The sequence below is a fragment of the Malania oleifera genome, chromosome 5 (genome assembly GCF_029873635.1).
Source record: "Malania oleifera isolate guangnan ecotype guangnan chromosome 5, ASM2987363v1, whole genome shotgun sequence".
In the NCBI taxonomy this organism is placed as follows: domain Eukaryota; kingdom Viridiplantae; phylum Streptophyta; class Magnoliopsida; order Santalales; family Ximeniaceae; genus Malania; species Malania oleifera.
This window is the reverse complement of record NC_080421.1, coordinates 111,038,760-111,047,447: the sequence shown is the minus strand read 5'-3', so window position 1 is coordinate 111,047,447 and position 8,688 is coordinate 111,038,760. Positions and strand designations below refer to the sequence as shown.

General features: G+C 37.8%; 1 protein-coding gene and 1 pseudogene across 1 annotated transcript; both read right to left on the bottom strand.

Annotated features, from left to right (window-relative positions):
* Positions 1–785: 785 nt before the first annotated feature.
* LOC131156248 (uncharacterized) lies at positions 786–1,676 on the bottom strand (annotated as a pseudogene).
* Positions 1,677–3,482: 1,806 nt separating this feature from the next.
* Positions 3,483–5,106, bottom strand: LOC131156130 (alpha-1,4 glucan phosphorylase L-1 isozyme, chloroplastic/amyloplastic-like). Its single transcript, XM_058109577.1, has 2 exons — positions 4,963–5,106; positions 3,483–3,680 (listed from the first exon to the last, which is right to left on the bottom strand). The coding sequence occupies exons 1-2, from the start codon at positions 5,104–5,106 to the stop codon at positions 3,483–3,485; spliced, it is 342 nt and encodes a 113-aa protein (XP_057965560.1).
* Between the last annotated feature and the right edge of the window lie 3,582 nt (positions 5,107–8,688).

Below are 8,688 nucleotides of genomic sequence, written 5' to 3'. Positions count from 1 at the left end.
CCTCTTTTATGGTTGTCTGAAACTCTTTGGATACTCAACTAATTTACTAGAATAATGAATCTGTCATCTTCCTTTCTCCACTTAAAGCTCTCCTCTTCCCCTAATCCCAAAATTCATAATCTCAATAGATTGGTTTTAATAAATTGGTCATAATTAATTATATAAAAAATTATTAATTAATATAAAAAAAATAAAAATGTGAAACATTTTCTAAATCCATAATGAAAATATACAAAGAATAACTATTCCCAAATTTTGAGAATATCTATTTCTTTCTTATTACATGTTAAATAAAATAATTAAAAATATACCAAGAATAACTATTCCCTTAATTTCCAAAATTTAACTATTTTCCATCGTATTTGAAGGAATAACTATTCCCTCAAACTAAGCAAACCATAAGAATATTATTATCATAGGAGTACTCCTACAATACCGAATACCCACAATTTTAAGTTAACAGGCAGGATCCAACAATATATTTATGGAATTCAAGAGAGGATGGAAGTAATACAAAATTAATACAAGGATAGAAAATTAAGTCAGAGAGGAAGTACATGAAAACTATCAAATTCACAACAGTAAAGTATTCATTTCATAACAATGTTCCTGAATTAGAAAACTACTGAAGAAGTTAACAAATAGCAAGTAGTTCATCAATCCAGCTTAATAAGCATGCACATCTAAACAAACTGCAGCAGCCACAAAAAGAACCCCAGGATAGGTCCTAGCCTGTCGAAGAGCCTCTTGTAGATTCGCTTGAAGCATGAAGAACAAACTAAACCTCATATAAACATCACCAACTCAGGCCTACTGTATATGTTGCTCGCCTCATCCTCCAGCACAAGATAAGCAGCCACCAGTGCATCTTGAGCTCCAATATACAGTGAGTTATAAATCTTCCAGTAAACTTCCCTAACCTTTCTTGTAGGATGGAAGAGCCCCTGCAGACAATAGTTTAGGACTGCAGCTGCACCCAAGGCAACCCTCATCCCTTCTATGGCTTCCATGATAGCATTAATAACATGCGGAGAAGTTTCAAATATGTTTGGCCATACATAATTCAGAAAGTGTACTAAAGCATCCTCACAACCTAAAACAACCACTCCCAAAGCCATGTGCTTAATAGCAGATGCAGCAGTTTGCCTATGTACCAAATTTCTATCCATGAGAGCATCCTCAAGTAGTGGAGTGACTGCATAAATATAATCTTTACCCATTTCACCAATGTACTCAAAAAGAAAAGAGAGTGATTTTAAAACACCATTATGCACATTGAGTTCTGGTACACGATACTCATTCCTTAATGCTGGTAGTACTGTAAAAGGAGAACATGTTTCTGCAACTACTGCAATTGCCCCAGTAGTACACACGCGATTTTGACGCTCCTGCACTTTGAGATTGTTCAATAATGTTGCCAGGACATCTTGTGGTCCAATGACTTTTGCAATGTAGCCAAACGTGTTCACAGTTGCTCACCGAATACCTTTTTTATGGGCTTTAAGCATCTCAAGAAGCTCAAAACAAATCCTCATCCATTCTCTTGCTGGGACAGATTCAGCCCCACGGTCAGCAATTTGACCAACAAGATCAATACAATTTTCCTGCACCTTCTCATGTCGATTCTTCAAGATTAGGGTCAGTTGAGGAAGCAAAGCCTTTATCGGAGGAGTCATTTTTGTCATACCAATAACATTGACAATAGCTTTGAGAGCCCCCAGTATTGATCCCAAAACTTCTGGATACTCTTCTCCCAGATATTCATACAAGACAACCCCAAGATGACCCATAAATTGTTCTTCTTGGCACTGTTTCATGACAACAGAAATCCTTGAAATAAGATCAGCAGCTTGCTGCCTCACCTTAGCACTCTTGTTATTCAAGTGCCACTTAATGGTTCCGCAAATCTGGGGAAGATATGGTTTCACCCTCTGCCCAAGAGCATTTATATCAGACTTTGACATTCCCCTGCACGGAATGTGTTGTTAATGAATGATGTTACTTCAACGTTTACTACATACTCATGGTAGTTAAAATCAAGACTTGAATTGTAGAATTGTACAACTCAAAATCACCCAGACAATCCAACAGCCAACAGTGTCAGCACTCTTCTCTCTATCGACTCCTTTCTTCCTCTTCTTTTTACAGTTGTGCTTATTAAGCTTACAGTCTTTCAAATTATCATAAAATTCCATATACATATATTTTAAATATTTTTTAACTAAGTTTATTAATTAAGCTTATTAATTAAGTTTATAGTCTTAAGAATTGTCATAAAATTTCATATACATTTGTCTAAAAATATTTTTTTTTACACTGAAAAAATAATCTTACGATTCTCGATCTGATTCTACGATCCGATCCTGCAGACCCCTCCAACGATCCTACGTAGAATCTTGATTTTGAAAACCTTGCTTGACATTTGCTTTCAAGAATTGCTTATTGCTTCTGCTACTTTGCTTTTGATTATTGTGAATGTTCTTGTGGTAAACCGTGGTATACTTTGGCTGACTAGTTTAGCAAGGGTGCTTTAGGTAGTGTTGTAGGACCCGACATGAGGTGTGAAATGTTTGACTTGTGACACCATGGCTAGTTATTGTTGTTGTTGTTGAAGTTGCTGCTGCTGCTATTATTATTTGGGGTGTGGGGTGGGGGAAGCAATACTTTCAGCATGTCACATGCAAAGTAGAATTCTATGTAAGAATCAAAATGACTTGTGGATTGCTATACTCCTAATTTAGAACCCTATAAGTGTGAGCGTGTTTGGTTATGGTTATGGAAATCAAACCTAAAAAAAGAGAAAACTTGGGTTTATGACCATTGGTTGTAGGTTTATTGGATATGTAGAACATAGTGCAACTTATAGGTTCCTAGTACTAAATGATGTCTTGGATCATTACACAATTAAAAGGTGGCATCCTCGGGGCACAAGGCTCCTTGCTTTTCTAGGGTAGGGGGAGGGTTGTCATAGTCTATGCAACCTTACCTTTGTTTTTTTTTTTTTTTTTGTGGAGAGACTATTCATTGGAAAACAAAGAATTCTTGAAACACATTTTCTCTTCGAAGCTAACAAAGAAATTAGATTGGATCTTAGAACTATGAAAGTAAGAATTCAAAAGTAGAACCGAGAAGAAGTAAAAACAAAGGAAACAAATTAACTTTGGACATGAATGTTACACATTCTCTGTTGATAATGATTGATTGACATGCACTCATAGTGCAACCTCAACTATTGCACAAATTTGGAAGGAAGCTATAAGCAATGAAATTGAATCTATCATGCATAATACCATAGTGATTGATAATGGAACCTATAGGTTCTAAGGGGAATAGTGAATATTCAAAATTTAGCTTTGACGGGTTAATTGGAAAATTTAAAGACAATATAATTGCTAGAGCATACACAGAAAAGAAAATTGTGGACTACTTTGACACATTTGCACTAGTGATTGAGTTTGAATAGGAAATAATCGGCTTGGCCACTAAGAAATAATCAGCTCATCTACCTTCTCTTGGCACTCAATGTAACTAGGGAAGTCCTTGCCCCCTAAGAAATAATTGGCTCGGCCAAAGCCTTCATTTCCTTCCAGTGATCCAATCAGTTCATCATAGTTATAAGGCCCAAAAACTCCACTTCTGACAAATTCCTTGACTTCCTCAAAATGTGGGTCTAGCACAAACTACATAAAGAAAAAAAGCTTGATAAAAAAACAACAAATGCACCAAACAAGAATTTGGAAACATGAAAAGTAATAATTTCATCATGTAAATTTTTTTAGAACAAAGCAAAGGCTCACCAGGGTGTGCGAATAGAACAATGATGTCATGCCTTGATTTCTAAAACAAAAAAGGAAACTTCGCATACCTTGCCCTCGAGTTTTTTCCCATTTTATTATTAAAAGTAAATAAAACATTAAATAATACTCTGATTGGAAAAAATTTTCCCAAACTAATGCTCACGTAATCTCGCAGCTTGATGCTGCGAGATTTAAACTGATGGGCCGTTGCGAAATTGACGCGTGGCACGGAGGGTAGCAAATCTCGCAGCTCCAAGCTGCGAGATTTAAAAGGAGCTGCCAGCGGGAAGGTGACGCGTGGCAGGAGTTGGAGCAAATCTCGCAGCTCCAAGCTACAAGATTTAAAGCTGGAGTTTGTAGAGAGTGTAGAGGGGACGGGAGATTGCACAGAGTGCAGGTGACCCGCATCGATGGGAAGCTGTGGCTGCCTTGGTTGGAGGGAAGAAGAGCGCAGAGGATGTGCAGAAACATGATGTGATCCTTCTGCAAGATTTGTAGTTGATCGAATCCGGCGAGCTTTATCATAAACTGGGAGAGGGTCAAGCTCAGGATCAGCCCTGTGTTCAAGTTGGATGCACTTGGAATGATGAAGATAACAGGTATGTAATCTATTCTCTCCTTCAATCATGTGATTCTTCTAAATGCAGTTGATTCATTTTTTTTTTCTTCTAAAGAATTTCTTCTCTGTGGATGATTATTGTAATGATGGGTTTCTTATAATTCAGGGTAATGTTTGGTTAGCTTCATTCTTCATCAGCCTTATTTTTTACTACAGCCATCGCCCATGCTTTCAGCTGTAAATTGTGAAAACAGAATACAAAATTATGAAACATCCCAACTGCACTCTCTGCAATCTCCCCTCCCCTCTGCAAACTCTTGTCCTCTCTGCTCTCTCTGGTTTAAATCTCGCAGCTCCAAGCTGCGAGATTTGCTCCGGCCCTTGCCACAAGTCACTTTTCCACTGGCTGCTCCCTTTAAATCTCGCAGCTCCAAGCTGCGAGATTTGCTCCTCTCCGTGCCACGTGTTAATTTCCCAGTGGCCTATCAGTTTAAATCTCGCAGCATCAAACTGCAAGATTATGTGAGCATTAGTTTGGGAAAATTTTTCCCAATCAGAGTATTATTTAATATTTTATTTATTTTTAATAAAAAAACAGGAAAAAACTCCCTTGCCCTCAGACCTTTCTTTCCTAAGTCCTGCAATTTCATGAGCTTTAGCACGAAAGAGGAAAAAGTTGTCTTCTCCAACTTCTTGCCGTATTTCAACATTTGCCCCATCCAAGGTCCCAATCAGGATACACCCATTCATCGCAAACTTCATGTTGCTTGTTCCATTGAGAGAGAGAGAGAGAGAGAGAGAGAGAGAGAGAGAGAGAGAGAGAGAGAGAGAGAGAGAGAGAGAGAGTTAGTGCCCTATAGATCTATTTAGAATTCAACAGTGCCAATCAATACTTTCAAATTTGACCATTAACTCTAGCTTCATCATATTCTAAAACACTATATAGAGGATAATGGGATGACTCAAATTGGATTTTGTAATGAGGTCTCTCAAACAAGAAGTTTAGCACTGATAGTAGGAAAATTTAATAGCCAGAAACTTTCTATCTCGTTGCTTTATAGGTGCCTGCTGAGCCTAGTTCCCATTTGGTGAAGGATGACATGGTTGTATGCGGTGCTAAAAAATGGAAGAAATACTTAGTAAAAAAAAATAGACAACTTTCCTCTTTATATTGCTAATAACATTGAAGCTCATCATAATGTGGGTTTAATAGAAAATTTTCTTACTAAGCCTAAACTCAGACATGCTTGAACCCTAAAGCCTGCAACCCTTCCAAAAACACTCATTTTACGAGCAATTGGATATATATATATATGTACACATTGGACACTCATTGGACTCGTGACCAATATCGAAGCATCTATAGCATTTCACCCTGTTTTCCCCTGGTTTACTTGGGGCTGTTTTACCACTATTATCGCTGGTTGGTTGGTTAGCATGCAGAAGGGCTGCTGTCCTAGTTGGTGCATGTTGTGAAACTTGAGATTGTTCCACCTAACTTTACCACAGTTTACTATTGTACAGGTAAATAGAGAGTGAATAATTGTGCAAAATTACACCAGGTAAATTCCCAGAGAAGTGGGGGGTCACAACGGACCGCTTAAATCCCTCTTTCCTAGATAGAATTTTCTTTAGACATGTAATTAACACAATATATTACTACAACTATACCTGACAAAAGCTAACTACTGAATAGATAAAATGAAGAACACCAGAATTTAACGAGGTTCGGCTAATTGTGCCTATGTCCTCGGACACTATCAATCAATATTTCTCTATTGTAAAAATATTACAAAATGAGAGAGAGAAGAGAGAATGTGCCTAAGAGAGAAGTAGGCAAATTTGGGGATGAGATTACAAATGGAGATGATGGGTTTATATAGGTTAGGAAATACCACTATTACAACCACTAATCACCTACCTTTGAAAAAATAGCCCACCATTGAAGACTTCAATGGCAATGGTAGGCTTCTAGAATGAGCCATAATTCAACAAATCTCCACCTTGGCGAAATTCCATCTCTTAACATCTCTCATAGATTCCATAATGTCTTCAAAGCGCTTGTAGCGCAAATATTTCAATTTTCAACAATGTTGATCAAGTTCAAGCAATGTTGAAACTTGATCACACTCACCACTTTTGTCATCATATTAGCAGGATTCTCAGTGGTTCGAATCTTTAGGATTACTACTCCACCTTCTTCCAGAATTTCTCGAACAAAGTGATATCGAACGTCGATGTGCTTTGTCCTTGAATGGTAGACTTGGTTCTTTGCTAAATGGATAGCACTTTGGCTATCACAATGCACCTTGATGTGCTTCTATTCAATTCTCAAATCTTTCATCAATCCTTGAAGCCAAATTGTCTCCTTCACAGCCTCTGTGACTGTCATATACTCTGCCTCTATAGTGGACAAAGCAACTGTTGACTGTAAAGTAGACCTCCAACTAACTGGCGCTTTTGTAAGAGTAAAAACATAACCAGTAGTTGACCAACGCTTATCCAAATCACCAGCGTAGTCGGAATCACAGTATCCAACAATACTATGATCATCTTGCTTATCCTGCTCAAATATTAGTCCAACATCTACCGTATACAAAATGTATCGTAGAATCCATTTCACAGCTTGCCAATGTTCCTTTCCAGGATCATGCATATACCTGCTCACAACTCCAACGGCTTGTGAAATATCGGGCCTTGTACACACCATGGCATACATTAAGCTACCAACAGCACTTGAATACGGTACTTTTAACATGTATTCTCGTTCTTCTTTAGTTTTTGGAGACATAGATGCATTTTACTTGAAATGAGGAGCAAGCGGAGTACTAACAGGTTTTGACTTCTCATCCATACCAAAATGCTTCAGTACTTTCCTCAAATATTGTTTTTGAGTCAAACAAAGTCTCCCCAATTTCCTTTCTCTACTTATCTCCATACCAAGAATTTTCTTTACTTCGCCTAGATCCTTCATCTCAAACTCCCTATTCAACCAAGCCTTTAGTTTGTCATTTTATGTCTGACTCTTGGAGGCTATCAATATATCATCAACATAAAGAAGAAGATATATGAAAGATCTATCTTGTAGCTTGCAAAAATACACACAGTGATCATATTTGCTTCTTCTGTACTTTTGCCCCATCATAAACTTGTCAAATCATTTGTACCACTGCCTTGGGGATTGCTTTAATCCATACAACGATTTTTCAAGTTTGCACACCATATTTTCTTTTCCAGCAACTTTGAAACCTCCTGGCTGAGTCATGTAGATTTCCTCTTCCAAGTCTCCATGTAAAAATGCAATTTTTACATCTAATTGAACTAGTTCCATATCCAATTTTGCTACCAAAGCCAATAAGATTCTAATGGAAGAATGTTTTAAAACTGGAGAAAATTCCTCATTGTAATCAATTCCCTTTGTTTGTGTATAGCCTTTAGCCACCAACCTTGCTTTGTAGCGAACACTATTCTTGTCAGGAAATCCATCTTTCTTTGTATATACCCATTTACACCCAATTGCCTTCTTTCCCTTCGGAAGACTAACAAGCTTCCATGTTCGATTCTTATGAAGGGACTGCATTTCTTCATTCATGGCTTCCCTCCACTTTTCTTCTTCCGAACCTTGGATTGATTCATTGTAAGTAACAGGAATATCATCGTTTGCAATTGGAGATGCGTAAGCCACCATGTCAACAAAGCGAGCAGGCTTTCTAATTTTTCTCTTTGGCTTACTCAATGCAATAGATTCATGTTGCTATGGAGGTTCTTGGGTTGAAACCTCTTCTACAGGAGACTCTTCTTCTACCATAGGAGAGTCTTCATTTTCTGGGTAAACAATTCTTCTATCAAACTCCACCTGTTTTGGAGCACCATCTTTTTGCTCAACACTTTCTGCTGTCACCTTTCTTAAAAAAGTAGATTCATTAAAGGTAACATCCCTACTGAAGATTATTTTCTTTGTTTCTGGACACCAAAGACGATATCCCTTTACTCCAGAGGTGATTCCCATAAAGATTGCTTATTTAGCCCTCGGATCCAGCTTTGATTCCTTGACATGATAGTAGGCAGTGGAACCAAATACATGTAAGGAATCATAATCTGTAGCGGGCTTTCCAAACCATTTCTCCAATGGTGTTTTACCACAAATAGCAGTAGATGGTAGGCGGTTGATAAGGTGGCAGGCATATGTTACAGCCTCAGCCCAAAATTCTCTACCCAACCCAGCATTGGATAACATACACCGAACCTTCTCCAACAATGTTCGATTCATACGTTCTGCCCCTCCATTCTATTGTGGTGTACTTCTCACTGTGAAGTGTCGAATAATACCTT

What these genes read in the sequence shown, in the direction of transcription:
- LOC131156130 (XM_058109577.1), bottom strand. Translation starts at nt 5,106, where the DNA reads ATGAATGGGTGTATCCTGATTGGGACCTTGGATGGGGCAAATGTTGAA. An exon ending in AAAGGTCTGAGGGCAAGGGA is followed by an intron (nt 3,681 to 4,962) that starts GTTTTTTCCTGT and finishes TTCTTTATGTAG; the next exon opens with TTTGTGCTAGACCCACATTT.